Source organism: Manis javanica, chromosome 13, assembly GCF_040802235.1.
Source record: "Manis javanica isolate MJ-LG chromosome 13, MJ_LKY, whole genome shotgun sequence".
Taxonomy (NCBI): domain Eukaryota; kingdom Metazoa; phylum Chordata; class Mammalia; order Pholidota; family Manidae; genus Manis; species Manis javanica.
The window spans coordinates 49672847-49690169 of NC_133168.1; the positions used below are offsets into that span (position 1 = coordinate 49672847).

Consider the following 17323-nt stretch of genomic DNA (forward strand, 5'->3'; position numbering starts at 1 on the left):
GGACCTCCCCTTCCCCCTCCATAGAACTATTGGGAGAATTAAGAAGAGAGATAATACAAATAAATGTATTAAGTATTAGGTACTTAGGAAGTACTCAGAAAATTCACTCAAGCTTGCTTCAAAACAATTGGTCCATCTTTACTCCAAGTGTTTAACCCTAATGGCTGTGAAGAGCAAAGACACTCATGAGACATTCCCTAAATGATATTATTTTCCCTTCTCTTCTGGAAAGCTGTCTTTAAAAGTTAACATAGGCTAGCCTGTCCCTTTCAAATATTGTATTTGAAGGTACAGGGCTTAAACTAATTATTCTGTCCACCATTATTTTTTATTTCCTCAGAGACATTCAGAAAATGAAGTGCAACTGTAGTGACCTGGGTCACATTAGAACATCTAATCTGAATACATCATTTTTTGTCTCTCTACCATTGCAATGTCTTTGCTTTCTACCTTTTTACTTTAGTCTGGCTCATTAGCTCTACAGCTTACTAAAGAAAGCACAGATAATCAAAAAGGAATGAAAAAAAAAAGAGTAATATTTGAAGACACAAATAAGCAGAGTTAATAAAACCCCAAATCTGGAAGTTTTATAACCTAAAAATAAGGACCTCTAGGGGATAAAAGTGTACCCTTTTTGGTTATTTTGTGTCTTGTATAATGTCACAAGCCTGCATTCTTGGTAACATATATGGCAATGTCCAAAAAAAGTATAGAAACCCATTTTATAGAGCTCATAGGAATATTCCTTGACTATATTTTTTTTGAGATATTCAATTTAATTTAGTTTTGCCACAATAGAGCTGGAGTTACTTAATAGAAATGATACCAGGAGATCTGTTTGGTTAATGTTCTGCCAAAAATAAAGAAGTGACTTTCCACTTAGATTTATCAAAGTTCTACTCCAAATTGGACAAGGCAGAGTTTTATATTGGCAGAATATTAGGTCAGGTATTCCTTACATTAGTTATCAGTAGCCTGAAATAATCAAAATCACTTCAGAACTCAATAAATTTTATTGCAAATCGAAGTAAGCCTTACATTTAGCCTATAAATGTCTCCTCTTTTGTTCTCATGCGCCATCTAGTGTTACGTAGAGGAATATTTAGCTAATTCTCTAAATCACTAAATCCTAGCTGGGAAGATAAAAGCTTTAGTCTGGAAAGACGTCACCTAGTCCGTAGCCCTGCCCTCAGTTTTGATATGAAGCTGACTCACTGCCTTTTGAAGGTGACAGACACGGGATTAGATTTTATTCTGGGGAATATTCTCCATAATACCCAGTTGACTGACTTTACCGTTTATCATCGATTAACAGATGCAGCAGCACAGAACTGAGATATACACAGTATTAATTATAGAAATTTAGATATCACAGTGACTTTGGAGAAAAAAGAACTCTGATTTGAGGGAAGTTGCATAATTCACTCAGACTCAGTTCCATCATCAGTAAAATGGGCATCACTGTGTCTATCACCATCCTTTTATCTATTTCAAAGGGTCTTAACGGTAGGAAAAAAAAAATGTGACAAGCCCCTAGTACAGTTTATGATCCATGGAAGTAGTCAGTTAGTGGCAGCCATTTTTACTGTTGTATGAGTAATACTTATAAAATGGAGTTCTTGAAGCCAGAACAGGCATACCTCAAAGATTGTGGGTTTGCTTCCAGACCACTGCAATAAAGCAAATATCACAATAAAGCAAGTCAAATGAATTTTTTGGTTTCCCAGCTCATATAAAAAGTACATTTATGCTACACTGTAGCCTATTAAGTGTACAATAGCATTGTGTCTAAAAAACGTACATACCTTAGTTTAAAAAATACTTTATTGTTAAAAAGATACTCGCTATCATCTAAGCTTTCAGCAAGTCACAGTCTTTTTGCAGATCTTGCGTCCTTGTTGATGCCTGCTTGGGCTGATCAGAGTGGTGGTTGCTGGAGAGTGGGGTGCCTGTGGCAATTTCTTAAAATAAGAGAACAATGCCACATGGACAACACAATTTCTGTTGCCTGTGATGCTGTTTGAGAGCATTTTATCTACAGAACTTCTTTCAAAATTGGAGTCAATGCCCTGAAAACTTCCTGCTGTTTTATCAAACAGGTTTATATACTATTCTAAGTTGGTTGTCATTTTTTGACAATCTTCATAACATCTTCTCTAGATTTTACCTTAAGAAACTACTTTGCTCAGCCATACGAAGCAACACTCATCCACTCAAGTTTTATCATAAGATGCACCAATTTAGTCCCATCTTCAGGCTCCACTTCTAGTTCTCTTGCTATTTCACCATATGTGCAGTTACTTCCCCCACTGAGCCCATCAAAGTCATCCATGAGGGTTGGAATCAACTGCTTTCAAGTGCCTTTCATGTTAATATTTTGACCTCATGAATCACAGATGTTTTTAGTGGTATCTAAAATTGGGAATCCTATCCAGAGATTTTCAATTTACTTTGCCCAGATCCATCAGAGGAATCACTCTCTACGGCAGCTACAGCCTTATAAAATGTTTTTCTTAAATAGTAATACTTGAAAGTCAAAAGTACTCATTGATTCATGGGCCGCAGAATGGATATTGTGTTAGCAGGCATGAAAACAACACGAATCTCATTATCCATCTCCATCAGAGTCCTTGGGTGACCAGGTGCATTGTCCATGAGTGGTAATATTTTGAAAGGAATCTTTCTCTGAGTAGATATCAATAATGGGCTTAAAATATTCAGTAAACCATGTTATAAACAGATGTGCTGTCATCTAGGTTTTGTTGTTTCATTTAGAGAGTACAGGCAGAGTAGATTTAGCATAATTCTTAAGGGCCTTAGGATTTCAAAATGGTAAATGAGCATCAGCTTCTGTTTAAAGTTACCAGGGGCACTACGCCTAACAAGAGAGTCAGCTTGTCCTGTGAAGCCTTGAAGCCACGTAGGCATTGACTTCTCTCCAGCTATGAAAATCCTAGATGTTATCTTCTTCCAACAGAAGGCTGTTTTATCTACATCATAAATCTGTTGTTTGACATAGCCACCTTCATTCATTATCTTCTGGCCAACTTGCTGCTTTACCTGGCACTTTCCCGTTATGGAGACAGCTTCTTTCCTTACACCTCATGAACCAAACCCTCCTAGCTTCAAACTTTTCTTCTGCAGCTTCCTCACTTCCCTGCATGGAATCGAAGAGATTAGGGCCTTGCTCTGGATTAGGTTTTGGTTTAAGGGAATGTGACTGGTTAAAACTTTCTCCATAACAGCAATAAGACGGTTTCACTGTCTTATCATTGTGTGTTTACCAAAGAAGTAGTTTTAATTTCTTCCGTTAACTTTTCCTTTGTATTCACAGCTTAGCTAATTAGCTCAAGAGGCCCAGCTTTTGGCCTATCTGGCCTTTTGACATGTCAGTCATTTCTAGATTTTGATTTAAAATGAAAGACCTGCAAGTCTTTTCACTTTTACACTTAAAGGTCATTGTAGGGTTATTAACTGGCCTAATTTCAATATTGTGTCAGGGAATATGAAGTCCCAAGGAAAGGCAGAGAGACAAGTGAACAGCCTGTTGATGGACCAGTCAGAACACATCCGACATTCATCAGTTAAGTTTACTATGGTATCTGCATGGTTTGTGGTGCCCCAAAACAATTACAGTGGTAACATTGGAGACCACTGATCACAGATCATAACACATGATAAAATTTTGAAATACTGTGAGAATTACAAAAATGTGACACAGAGACATGGAGTGAGCAAATGCTGTTGGAAAAATGGTGCAGATAGACTTGCTCAAAGCGGGGTTGCCACAAACCTTCAATGTGTAAAAGAATGCAGTATCTGCGAAGCACAATAAAACCGGGTATGCCTATACTCGGTTGGCTCAGCACCCATCTGGGCAAATCAGATACGGTAAAGTAACTGAAGTCCCTTCGTTCTACTAAGAATTCTCCTCCAGTGGATTTGTGCTGAGTACAATGGATAAGAGCAGTGGCTCTTGCACTGACAAGTGGGGCCCAAACCCCTGCTTCTCCACCTACCAGCCAAGTGACCTCAGACTTTCCACTTGACTTTCCTGTGGTAAAATTTCAATATCTGTCATATAAGGATAATGACAATACCCATCACGTGGGTTTTTTGTTTGTTTGTTTTTGGTGACAATCAAATGTGTTGGTATAGGTACCTGGTGCATAGCAAATGCTATTTTATCGATTGTTTGAAGTATTAGCTATCATTTAAAGCAAAATAGAACAGAAGTCATTCACTTGGTAGAAGTACTAACAACATTGTTGTAGAACTAGTAACTGATATTTAAACCTAATTTTTCAAGAAAAAAACTGACAATATACAGGTTGATTTGCTTAATCAGAAATAACTAGGAAAATGTCTACAGTTTAGGTATTTTTAATATATTTTGTTTAAAAATGTCATCTTCTTGAAAGAACTTTTTGAAGTATTTCTGTTTCAGTTTAAACAATAATAATTTTCCCTGATTTGTCTATGCCCCACCCTGTGCCGTGTGCTTGTGCTTATGATGTTAATCCCCAGGACAACACTGTGATTGGGATGGGCATGACCACTTTCCAGACTGTACAGATAAGGAACTGAATCCTTAGAGAAATTAAGTAACTTGCCAAGGTCAATGAGCTAGTACTGTGAAAACAAAACCCAGATCCCAATCCAGGATGTTTATAACCACTATGTTAAATGGCCTCTCCACTTATAAATGGTTGAAACTATGTCCTGTAATTACTTCAAAGTGAAATAATTCCCAGATCCGAAAGCAAATTGCTTAACTTCTCTAAGTCTCAGTTTTCCTCAGGTATAAAATGTGAGTGAATGGATCAAATGTCCAAGAAACTCAAAACTCTGAAATTTAAAGCAAATATTTTTACTTCATAAACAAATTCATGGATTTAAAATTTAATATATGTACTCATGATTTTCCTATTGGGTTCTTTAATTATTTGGTGTTCTGAAAGTTTCAAATAGAGTTTAGATTTGATATTATCTCATTCAGAATTTAAAAGGTATAGGATATCTATTCTTATATAACATGTTATATAATATGTATATAACATTAACTCTGTATTTGGTCATTTTAATGATACCCAAGTTGTCTACAGGATTGATGAAACAATTATTCCACAGGATCCAACTTCTCAAAATATACAACATATTAAGTCTATAACAAAAATATGAATTATAAAACCTACTTTTTGATTAATCCCATGTATTCTTTTCTTCTATAATATTTAAATACATAATGTTAAAAATGCCGCCTGTTCAATTATTTACCCATCAGCCAATCCCAATTTCCTTATTTCAGTAAATATAGAACAGGGGGGGAAATCTGTCACAAGTCAGCCTGAATGTGAGTAGAAAGAAACATCATCTGCTGACATTTTGTTTTTATTTTGCTCAAGTCAACCAATCATGTAAGAAAAAGGAAGATGGTAAGATCAGTGCAACCGCACTTTGTTTAGCACTCAGTTAACACACATCCAACAACTAGAACGGGGCTTTGTGCTATGACAGTACTGACATCAGAGACAGTACTGAACTCAGTCTGAACTCCCATAAATCACACTATACAGCCAAGCCCATTTTGTGGCCTAGCCAAGATTGTGAATTCAGTAGTGGTTCTCCAGAAACCTAAGTCTGTGACAAATTAACATGTTAGTGTAGTAATTACTCTTGGTGTAGATGAGGAGGCCACCCCCCGTCCCTGACCACACCATAAGGTCTGCCACTTTTCACATTCCCCTCTGGTTACCCTCATTTGGAAGTAGATCTTATCTTGCCGCAGCTGAGAAGAGGCCAGCAGACCGCAGCAAGCTGATACTTTATGCTGCAGCATGGTTTGTAGGGCCAACCTTCCCCTCACAGTTTGGGAGTTGGTGAGCATCAGTGCACAAAGAATCACATCCCTTCCGATGAGACATAAGGAATCAGACAAACAGTAGCTCCGTTGGTATCACACAGTATCATCCTGGACTTGGGTGTGTTGTACTAACTGTTAGCTTGGCCATTTCCCATTGTCTCCTAAATTTCACTTGATATCCCCTGGAACAGACCTTTTTCTTGACAAATCAGGAACCTATATTCATGGCTGGGTCCAGACCTGCAGGTCAGTGGAGCTCTATGGGAGACCATAGTCCAGGCACAGGCAGAGTATCTATGGAGGTTTTGAAATACACAAACCCTTGACCTTTGTTCTCAGGAAATTTTGATCCAGGCAGATGGAAGCGGGGCCAGGGAATCTATATTCCTTAAAAGTTTATTCACTACCACCACTCCTACCCAACCACTCAACCATCACCTCACTGTATCTGAAGCATATTCATTTTGGGAACCTGTCAACTTAAACCACACTCCTATGAACACTGAGAAAGCAACAATAACTGCTCTCATTTTTGCTCTCAGGATGAGGGGAGTATTCATTCATTCATTCACTCATTTGCACATCAGAAGCCACACTAAAAATCCGCCCATAAATAAAGATAAATAAGATACAGTTCCTGTGGGCAGGACTGACTTCATTACTGAGACAGAGACAGTGGATGTAGTCAGAGTAGGGTGAGGGCATCTGGAGGGGGCAGGGCAGGATATTTGCAGCCAGAGCAATGTAACTACATGCAAGGAAACCCCCCTGCTAAAACTCTTTGTTAAACATTGAGCTCTAGAATCAATCTTCAGTGAAATCAGTTAATGTTCCCCAGATAAAGAAGAGTAGCACATGTTTTATTATGCTAACCATTTATAATCATGTGTAAGGTTGTCTTTAGCATACTAAAAGGCCCAGGCCTATGTGCTGTCTTTCTCCTTCAGATCTGATGAAGTGATTTTGCAAACTGGGCAACTAATTTAGCAAGTAAGCCCAGGCATAAACAACACAGTAAAGGCAGGAAGGATTCCACCTTAAAGATAAGATTGCATTTTAATACCCAAGAAGTTAAGATGTTAGAAATTCTTAACAGGTGGCCTTGTTTCATATGCTCCCAGACCAAGATGCTGGTATCTCAGGGAGAAATCATCAGAGGAAGTTACTTGTTAAGTTAATTCTAAATATTCAGAGACCACTTAACAAGTCCACACCCCTAAGTTTTTTTTTCGTATTCTCAAAAAATCCTTAACTGTCTATAAAACACCCTAAGCAACGCACCACTACGGACTCTCTTGTCCCCTCCTGGCGTGAGCTGAGAGGTCTGTCCTTTCACTTTATCTCTAAATAAAAGCCTGTACCTTGCTCTCCTACCTTGACTGTTTGTGAAGCTCATTCTTCGGCTCCGCAAACAAGAACCCCGGCATCATTACCATAGGGAGCAGTACAAAATAAAAATGGGGGGAGTGGAGCCTTGTTCAAAAGTATTAAGCGTTTCAAGATAGCAACATCTGAGCAACAAACCAAGCATGGAGTCCATCCGAGTGTGGGCAAAGCATATTTATTCTGAGGGCCCACTGACCTAAACAACATGCCTCCGAGCAATGCAAAAGCAGTAGGAAGTACTTTGTTTGGCTCTCAAAACAAGGAGAGCCTTCAGCTATGCCCATGGCACTGGCCTGCTTGGGTACAAAGAGAAATTTAGTACATTCTCACCTGAGAAATGAAGCTCAAACAGAAAAAACTTATGAGCTACTCAAAAAATTATTAAGAGTCTCCATTTCAAGCAATTCTTCTGGTTGAATAACTAGTCCTTACCCTCCCAACAAGTATCCTTAAACTAGTAACAACCACAGTCTAATGAATTACTAGTCTCTAATACTTTGGGGTTTCCTCAGGTGCTATTGCCTTCCATAAGCTATCAAAATTAATCCTGAGGAATAAAAGCTCTTCTTTGTAGAGCTCACTGAGGCATAAGCAAGTGATATCTATGGATTCATGAGAAGGAAAGAACAAGTCTTCATTTCTACTTAACTCACAACAGCTTCTAAATATCCCTCTAATCTTTTAATGAAATACAAAAGCAAAAAAACAAAGTGTGAAAATATTCACTCAAGACAGCCAGCTTGAAACTTGAATTAATCCAAATGCACCTAATAAATGAGCTCTTCCATACTTCACAACATTATTCTCGTTAAACCATTTGTCAAACTCATATGCTGAAGGTTCATGTTAGTAATCATCATGATGCCGTAATATACAATTATGTAGTTTAAGAAGTTGACAGCTGTTTTATAGTGTGGATTTGGGGATTCATCAACCCAAATCTTGGTATTTATTCCTAACCTTTCAGGGCCAGATAGTTTAAAAAAAAAAAAAAAGTGTAGAACAAAAGCATGACCGAAATGCTTGCCCTTCATAAACACAGCGCTTCAGAGTTCTTTGTACGGCTCGTGATTGTCGCGGTGACTGCATTAGCTGCCAAAGATTTGATTCTTCTAAATTTACTATCTCGTGGTTGTTTTGCCTTATTTGTATTCTAACCTAATACTCAGCTTCAGAGCATAACAAATAGCAATCAACAAAATTAAAATGAACACAGCTATATGGTATGCCGAAACTGTGGTAGGGGAGAAATAAGGTCTCTCAACAAAAGCACATACAGAGCAACAGAGCTTTATGTTGTTTAAAAAACACCTACCATGATGTTAAGGAATGCTTTCTCTCTGCACATGCAGGAGAAAGAGCCAGGAGAGGCCTCCCTTGTGCCATTTCTAAGAGCCGCTTACTTTTTTTTTTTTAAGGTATCACTGATATACACTTTCATGAAGGTTTCACATGAAAAACAATGTGGTTACTACATTCACTCATATTATCAAGTCCCCCCCATACCCCATTGAAGTCATTGTCCATCAATGTAGTAAGATGCCAGTCACTACTTGTCTTCTCTGTGCTACACTGTCTTCCCCATGACCCTCCACACATACCATGTGTACTAATCATAACACCCCTCAATCCCCTTCTCCCTCCCTCCCCACTTGTCCTCCCTCCCCCCTCCCCCTTGGTAACTGCTAGTTCCTTCTTCGAGTCTGTGAGTCTGCTGCTGTTTTGTTCCTTCAGTTTTGCTTTGTTGTTATACCTCACAAATGAGGGAAATCATTTGGTATTTGTCTTTCTCTGCCTGGCTTATTTCACTGAGCATAATACCCTCCAGCTCCATCCACGTTGTTGCAAATGGTAGGATTTGTTTCTTTCTTATGGCTGAATAGTACTCGATTGTGTATGTACCACATCTTCTTTATCCATTCATCTACTGAATAGACACTTAGGTTGCTTCCATATCCAGGCTATTGTAAATAGTGCTGCAATAAACATAGGGATGCATATGTCTTTTTTAATCTGATAACTTGTTTTCTTTGGGTAAATTCCTAGAAGTGGAATTACTGGGTCAAACTGTATTTCTATTTTTAGTTTTTTGAGGAACCTCCATATTGCTTTCCACAATGGTCGAACTAGCTTACATTCCCACCAGCAGTGTAGGAGGGTTCCCCTTTCTTGGCATCCTCGCCAGCATTTGTTGTTCTTAGTCTTTTCGATATTGGCCATCCTAACTGATGTGAGGTGATATCTCATTGTGGTTTTTATTTGCATTTCCCTGATAATCAGCGATGTGGAGCATCTTTTAATGTGCCTGTGGGCCATCTAAATTTCTTCTTTGGAGAAGAATCTGTTCATAAACTCCACCAATTTCTTAATTTGGTTATTTGCTTTTTGGGTGTTGAGGAGTATGAATTCTTTATGTATTTTGGATGTTAACCCCTAGTCAAATAAGTCATTTACAAATATATTCTCCAGTGCTGTAGGATGCCTTTTTGTTCTGTTGCTGTACAGCTTGATGTAGTCCCATTTGTTCATTTTCACTTTTGTTTCCCTTGCCTGAGGAGATGTGTTCAGGAAAAAATTGCTCATGTTTACATTCAAGAGATTTTTGCCTATGTTTTCTTCTAAGAGTTTTATGTTTTCATGACTTACATTCAGGTCTTTGATCCATTTTGAGTTTACTTTTGGATGTGGGGTTAGACAATAACCCAGTCTCATTCTCTTGCATGTAGCTGTCCAGTTTTGCCAACACCAGCTGTTGAAGAGGCTGTCATTTCCCCATTGTATGTCCATGGGAGCCACTTACTTTTAAACTTGCTGTCATGAAACCATGGAAGGGTGGTGGAATGTGAGCTGTTCATGCCCCTCTTCAAAATAAAACTTCCCTCACTTTCAAGAAAAGTGGAAATGGAAATTATCAAGTATAGAATCACAATTAATTGTACACAGTGAAAACAAAATTTACAAACAAACCCTTATCAAATTTTCTAAGGTAAAAAAGAATTTTGCTGAAATGAAGAGTGTATGTTTTGAACTATAGTTTTACTGAAGTCCACTAATAAATGTAATGTACATAATAAACATTCTATAATTTTCTTACAACTGAAAATATACTGAAACCTATATCTAATGTTACTTCAAATGTACTAGTCAAAACACCTTAACTATCAAAGCTCATTTGACAGTTTTAAAAGCATGACAAATAAGTATTCTTCAAAGTCCTTTTTTTTTCTTTTTAAATACAGACCAACTCTGGGGATTCTGACTTGGTAAATCTGGTGTGATGCTCAAGCATCTTTTAATTCTAAAGTAAAAAATGTTTTTTAGACTCTCTAGGTGATTCTGAGACACATCTATGGTTCAGAACCATTGTTCTATAATGGTTCTCAAAGTGCGGTCCTCAGCCCAGCAGCATCAGCAAGATCTGAGAACTGGGCTGAAATGCAACTTCTAGATCACCACCTAGACCTACTTACTTAGAACTTCCCTGGCACTCAGCAGTTTAACAAGCCCTCTAGGTGATTCTGTTTCACGTTAAAGTTTGAGAATAGCTGCTTAATCCAAAAATTAGGTCAAAATCATCTGTCTTTTAGTTAACTAAAACAAAACAACCAGATTTTCTTTTACAGTTTCTGCATTCAACACACAAATCAAAATACAACTCAGAAATTTATGTCTCTATGGAAGGACCTAGCACCTGCTACTTTGGAAACCTTCCTACAAGCTTTCACTTTTGCCAACCTGATTACAGCCTCCAGTTCCTTCCCTGGGTTAAAGCAAAGGTCAACAAACTCTTGCTGTAAAGGCGCAGATAGTAAATGTTTTCAGCCCTGCAGGCCCTGTGTCACAACCACTCAACTCCGCCGTTCACAATACATAAATGAATGGGTGTGGCTGTGTCCCCAGTAAAACTTTATTTATGAAAACAGGTGTGAGGCCAGATTTGGCCAAAAGGCTATATAGCTTGCAGACCTTCAAGTTTAAGAAATCATGGTAGACTAGTTGTGAACAAAAACAAAATGAAACATACCACCCCTCACCCGTGAATGCTCACTCTCCCATGAGCACAAACTCATCCAATCTGGAAACTGCTTCCAGGGGAAGAAGGGCAGACTATAAAGAAAGGAGAGAAAAGAAACTGGTGTGCTTTATTTGCTCACTTGTCACTTATTCATGCAGTAAACATTAATTAGGTGCACATCATGTGCCTGGAACCAAATATCAAAGCCCTACACTGATAAACTCAAGTCCAATAGAAGAAAAGCATGAAAAATAATTAGAAAGAAACAATACACTGTGGTATAGCCAGACAATGGAATATTATTCAGAGCTAAAGAGAATGAACTATTCAGTCATGAAAAGACAATGGGAAAACAAATGCATATTACTAAGCAAATGAAGCCACTCTGAAAAAGACTAGGTACTGTGTGATTCTAGAAGACGTGAAACTATGGAGACAGTGAAAAAGATCAGTTATTGCCAGGGGTTAGGAGAGAGGGAAGGATGAATCAGCAGAGGACTTCTGGTCAGTGAAACTACTCTGTATGATACTATAATGGAGGATCTGAGCATTATACATTCGTTCAAACCCAGAGAATGTACAACGCCAAGAGCAAACCCTGATGGAAACTATGGGCTCTCGGTGATAATGTGTCAATATAGGTTCATCAATTGTAACAAATATACCACTCTGTGGGGGGTGTTGATAATGGGGGGTCTGGTCTATGCATGTGTGGGGGCAGGGGGACCATAGGAAATGTCCATGCCATCCTCTCAAATTTTGTTGTGAATGCCCAAGTGCCCTTAAAAAAAGTCAATTTAAAAAACAAAATATTCCTGATAGGACTAGTGGTTGAGCGATTTTAGAATGTAAAAATAATGCCAGTGAGACACCTGACACTATGCTGGTATTCTAATCATGGTGTTTCTATTCCAATAAGTCATGCTATCTGGCTCATTAATTCATGCACCAGACCTTAGCTCATGGTTTCAGGAGTAAGTGAATGAATTGCTTAAGTGAAGGCCTATGAGCAAAAACCTAGACAAAATAAATGTTTAGTCCTCCCAGTCCCAAGATTTCCCTTGGTCCACTCCAGGGCAGGGCAGGCCTACCAAGTTCAGCCTCTCATCAGGCCATATCTTGTGAAAGGATATCATAATTGGCATGAGAGTTCTAGGACCCAAATTTTTGCAAAAGGAGGAATAACAAACAATACAATTTACATATAAGGTCAGAGAGTCAAATTCATCCTTCCTAAGCCCAAGGCCAAATTAGGGGTACCAATTTGGAATAAGGGAGAGGACGGTTTAAGAGAGCATACAGCACAGATCATAAAGGCCCTAGTGTACAGTGAAACATTTGATGAATAAATGAAGGAAGTGACTCTTGGGTACGTAGACTTACTTGTTCATCCAGACTCAGAGCAGATGTTTTCTAGTTTATTGAAGCCAAAAGAGATGTTTTATCAGAATATCCAGAATAAAATAGTACATTATCTTCAAAATGGGTTCCCTGAACACCAAAAATATTATATGTAAAATTGAGTGGTAAGATTATGGAATATTTCTTTTGGGGACAGGGCCCTGTATTTTCTAAGATTTTTATAGGATAGATACCAAAAATATTGTAGTGATTAAGTTGGGTGGTGAGATTGTGATTTAATACCACTGGGGGTATGTCTGTGTATTTGAGGTTTTCTACAACAAAATACATTACTTCTATAATCAAAAATAAAATATAATTCACCAAAGAAAGAGTCTACGCAGGCCGGCTTCCACTTCCACTGCTTTGTCCTTACTTCGTATCACCAGTATCTTGTCTGTCTAGGCAACAGCATCTTCCCTGACCTCCCTGCTTTCCCTCTTGGCTCTACAGCACATTCTCCATTTAGCAGCCACTGAGCTCTTTTAAAAATGTAATCTGCCAGTGGGCCATTGCACTTAGAAAAACCCCTCTGACCTTATCTCCGAACTTCCCCTCCCACAGTCCTGTCGCTAAGCCTGCCTCCTCCACCACACCGTTCCCTAACGCGCCCCACCCACAGGGCCCTTCTTGTTTAGGCCACACCGCTTTATGTCTGTTTCTAGAACAAACCCAGCAACCAGGAACATGTCCCCAGACTTCGACTTCATTCTCATTCCAGATCAAACGTCATCTCTTCAGAGAGGGCTTCTCCAGTGCCCTATGAAAAGTCACACTCTGTACTCCTTCTGTCTGCTCCTCACAGCACTTACAACAACCTCAATTCTTTTATTTAGTCTCCTTTCCCATGCGAACCACCACCCTTCTCCTACCATCCTACAGCTCCTGTTACAGAAGCCCCTTGAGAGAGGAACTTCATCCACCTTGCTCAAACATCTATCCTAAGTATCACAACAGAGATCACATAGGTACTCAGACATTTGGTGACGAAGGGGAAGAGGGGGGAGGAAAAAAAGTGATAAGCTATTAAGATTTTATCTGAGTATTGCCTTCCAAGTTTATGATGTGCTCCAGAAAGTAAGTGGTGTATTTTCCTTCTCAGCGTGCCATGGCATCCCATTGCCAGTTTGTGTGATATACTCAAGTAGAAGCAGAAAATGCAGATTTAGTCCGGGTTGTTCTTTGGCATGCTTTTACTGGGGGACTCCCTGGAACTGAAGTTCTCTCACAGATTCATCAGGTTAACTCTGCAATAGCTTACAACTTTGTTTTTTTTTTTTTTTAAGGATACAACCAAGACATTCAAACAACAATACAAGAAACAAAGATGCAAGAGGGAATGGAAAACAGATACTGATTTGTTCTAAGACATGCAGATACTCAGATTCCAAATGGATCTGCATCTCTGAAAAGATGTCAGTCATGACCCATTACTGAGCTAGTCCTCAGAAAACAAAGTCACAGCGAGACAATACCAGGCTTATCTTCAAACCTTAGGTATGCTGTATTCCCAAACTGAATTCCTAGCAGTGACAATCTGATAGTTGCTGGCTGGGCTAAAAGCTAACTTAATTATGTCCTTGAAGACAGAATCCCTGGAATTTTGGACATGAATATATCACCTCTCAAACTAGTTTGTTATTTCTGGCTTCTTGCCTAATCTCCAGTTATTATTGAGTATTTATAGTTCTGTCCAGGTACAACTATCCTTCCCTTAAATTGCTAAAATCAAAGCTAGGAGTCATCCTAAGTAATGAAAAATTCATTTATCAAATCAAAAGCAGTCAGTGACTAGGACTAACTCCTTTCATGAGATACATACTTGATTAGTTCTTTTTAGAGTGCTATGAAAAATCTGAGGGAGGATAGCTGAGAAAGTTCTCTATTTTCTTATTATTAGAGTAAGAACATTTCTGATCATGTGGGGTCTCTATTGAAAATACTTGCAATATATCCTGATCTAGGCTTTGAGAATAAAACCAATCCACAGCTTCTAATCCTAAATACTAGTGGAGTCTACATCCAAAATAAATTCTTCCTTCAGAAAGAAAAAAGGCAGGAGAAAATGTACATAGAACTATTTGATTATTAAAAAAAGAAAAATGAAATTCATTGTATTTCAAGCATTGGCTTCAGACTAACTCAAGTAGCTTGCAAACCACAATTATTTTTCTGACATAAAAGAGACATCAATGGCAGGTAGTGGGACTGGTCAAGTTAATGACAGAGAGGATGGGATGGCGCCACCACCACTCGCACCTCTTAAACAGAGAAATGACCTGCCCTGGAATAGAGTTTTACTTCTCATCCTTTGTCATAATTGGATGTGGGGAGAGAAAAGATGAACAGAATTGACTCCCTATTCCTCAATATCCAAATGTGGGAATAATTGTTTTCCTGTTTTCTTCTGACTGCTCGTTAAGGCACTACCCTAGGTGATTACTGACTGCAGTTCTTAGCATTAGAAAATTTATGTCCAACTAGAACAGGAGTGAGTGCTACTGTTAGGGGGTTTGCGGGGTGGGGGCACATCCTGGAAACTATTCCACAGAAAGGGATCTAGAACAAGGAGACACAGGCCTCAGAAGAGTTTTTACTCAGGGAAGTCCTGCGGACATTGGGAGCTTCTGAAATGGGTGCTTATATTAACTCCAAGAGGGACACCTGGGTTGGGCATCTTTGAGCGCAATTAGTGCAACAGGAAAAGGTCAGAGGCCAGACTCTTAACAGCAGTTTCCTAGGGCAGCTTTTGTCTTGCTACAGGTCAGCTGAGAGCTCAGAACTTGGGGTGCTCTGAATGTATAAAGCCAGGATATTTACACCAAAAAAGGAAGGAAGAGATTTCCCACAGCTCCCAGGCTAGTAATGAGACTTGCCCCTTATGTAGAACAAAACTTGTTGAACTGAATGCAGTTGGGTTCTGGCTCCAGCAAAATAAACTAGAAATAGGAATTTTTAGCTCCACACGAGTTTGATCCCTTACCCTTTCTTACGAGGGGCTGGTCACTTGTTCGTAAATGGGTCCACAGGGAATGCCATCACAAACACTATGTTAAAAAGAAGGCTTCAAAAGCAATAATTTATCCAGAAATTCCAACTTTTTTTGCAGTCAAGTATATACCACTTAACATCAAAGTATTTTCTTTTCTCTTTCATTCTTCTTTATCACTACAAAATCTGCAATTTTGTTTTAGTTTTGATAAGAAAAAAGTCCTTTGCTGTCTTAGAGAAATAAGTATTTTGAATGAATTAATAAATTTATCTTTAGATTAAGCAGAAATAAAGAATTCTAATACCACATTAGAAAGAAAACATTTCTCTGCCCATTTGATTATAATTGCCAAATGGTAGGCACTATTTGTAGACCTACTATTGCTTATGAACTTAGGACTTAACAGGAAAAGTGATCCTCTCAAAACCTCCAGCCAAATTAATAGCAATTGAAACTGTAGCTATTACACATGACATTTTGGGTCATTTTTTTTTTTTTGGTAGCACAGAGTGAAATACTTTTACCTGAGTGCTCTAGGTTTATGTTATGAAAACCTGTCACTTTTTTCTTGTATGTGAATAACCACTCAAGGTGTTGACTACACGGTTTCCATCAAAAATGTTAATATGCAACCACAAAGCTACATATTTAATACATCTCTTTACTTTTGAACTCTGTGGAGAAACTATCCTGTTCACCACCCAAAAAATATAAGGGATGCTAATTTGCTCTTGTTCTTTAAATTTGTGGGCCCCTATTTATTTCTCATGAGTAAACCCTGAACATTTAAGCTCAGTATGAAGGTCTCCTTTCTAGTCAGCTTAAGTTCAATGCTGATGTTGAATTTTAATATTAGCCTCTCTTCGGTGGAACTGAAGTCAATCATCTGTGAAAGGCTACAATTATGGTACCCATTCACTAATATGGCATGAAAGTGCCATGCCCCAAAATACGCCAGAAATGTTTTTCTCCAAAAGTTCTTTTAATCTCATCATGCACACAGAGATCTAAATTTTACCGAGGAAGTCTGGGACAGGGTCAAGAATAACAGTGGCGAAAAAGAACACTAATGCTTATTTTCAACCTCAACCTGAAAGTACTTTTTAAAATCACACAGAAAGCCCTTTCCGTGTTGTTAAAAACAAACTTGTAACGTGAGAACAAGGCTAGCAGTTAAAAGACCTTTCCCAGCCTTGGGTTTCAGAGCCAGTGAGAGCTCGTAAAAAGAGAAGCATGCAGGGTGCTCTCCTTACCTGAGGTGAAAGTGGTGCACCAGCTTCATTACTACTGTAACCATCTTGCGCAGGTCAAGAGCTGGGAATGCCAGGGTGACCAGAAGCCAAGAAGTGAGCGCTGATTTGAGCTGCTGCAAAAATCTTCCCAGGGTCCCTTGTTGCGTGACACACCTCCTCTCTCTGGCTCAGAGGTGGCGCTCGCTCGCCCGTCACGGTTAAAACAAGCTTATCCTTTCTGCTCAATCATCCGGCAGCTGCTAGAAGCACGGGACTGAGGCGCGGGCACCCGCAGGCAGAGCGGCGTGGCTGGCGGGCTCTCGGGAGCCCGCGCTGCGCGGCTGCAGCTGAGGAGCCCAAAGCCGCGCGTCACCCGGCGGAGGTCCGCTTTCCAGGAACGAGGATCAGCTGCAGCGCGAGCCCCGACGTTGCCC

At 39.1% G+C, this 17323-nt stretch overlaps 1 protein-coding gene across 1 annotated transcript in view; it reads right to left on the reverse strand.

The window, feature by feature from the left end:
- ARHGAP18 (Rho GTPase activating protein 18) overlaps window positions 1–17041 on the reverse strand; it is a 162133-nt gene extending 145092 nt beyond the window's left edge. Inside the window, exon 1 of the mRNA XM_073219599.1 lies at window positions 16911–17041. Within this exon, the coding sequence (XP_073075700.1) occupies window positions 16911–16954 (44 nt within the window). The 5' untranslated portion in view covers window positions 16955–17041. The remainder of the gene's footprint in view (window positions 1–16910) is intronic.
- Between the last annotated feature and the right edge of the window lie 282 nt (window positions 17042–17323).